The sequence below is a fragment of the Alexandromys fortis genome, unplaced genomic scaffold, assembly GCF_014885135.2.
Source record: "Alexandromys fortis isolate MF-2015 unplaced genomic scaffold, M_Fortis_MF-2015_v1.1 scaffold_18, whole genome shotgun sequence".
Taxonomy (NCBI): Eukaryota; Metazoa; Chordata; class Mammalia; order Rodentia; family Cricetidae; genus Alexandromys; species Alexandromys fortis.
The window spans coordinates 11542001-11542668 of NW_026067897.1; the positions used below are offsets into that span (position 1 = coordinate 11542001).

Here is a 668-nt window from a genome sequence, read left to right on the forward strand (position 1 = left end):
ATATATTCCTGGTAAATCTTCATTAATCTACAGTGGCTAATGATACTAAAACTGACTGCTGGCTTTATAGTCTTTACAGATTAACCTTTCCCTGCCAAAGTCACTGGGGATTGTGAAGATCATCTTACCTTGACACCAATACCAGCCTGAGAGTCCCCTGAATTTTCTGCGGCTTGGTGAATTCTGAGATTATAATCTTCCTCTGCTCTGAACAGGGGCAGCAATTGTATCCAGGTAGCCTGCCTGGGAAGATGCCCTTCGAGGCACTCTTCGTTTTCTTGGGAAAGGCTGGGCATATTTTCCCAACAAATGCCTCAGGCGGGTCTTGTCATCTGGTTTTACACCACTGGATCCTCTCTGTTCTTCAGTTGGCTAATGCCGGGCCACGTCTGAAGATGCTGGGGACCTTCCTGCAAAGCTACGCTAAGCAAAGCAAAAGGCTGATCCGTTCTGTGGATAAGCAGTGGCTTATGCATGCATTTTAGCTTTCTATTCCAGGTAGAGCTGCTCACTGAGTGTGTGTGTCATGACTGCCCTCTGTAGGCGAGTAAGTAAATTTTCGTCTTTCTAAGCCGCTGGACTGTAGCACTGTGTTCCAAGTGAGAAGGAGCTGAACAAAAGGCAGCAAGTCAAGTGTCGTGATGCTATCTGAGGGGACCTGTGAGGAC

The 668-nt window shown here is 47.2% G+C and overlaps 1 protein-coding gene across 2 annotated transcripts in view; it reads right to left on the bottom strand.

Moving 5' to 3' along the window:
• Rgs20 (regulator of G protein signaling 20) overlaps positions 1–296 on the bottom strand; it is a 61450-nt gene extending 61154 nt beyond the window's left edge. Inside the window, exon 1 of one of the 2 annotated variants that reach the window (XM_050165549.1) lies at positions 143–296. In XM_050165549.1, coding sequence (XP_050021506.1) covers positions 143–296 — 154 coding nt within the window. Of the gene's footprint in view, positions 1–128 lie in introns of both variants that reach the window. The other variant, XM_050165540.1, reaches the window with a different exon arrangement.
• Between the last annotated feature and the right edge of the window lie 372 nt (positions 297–668).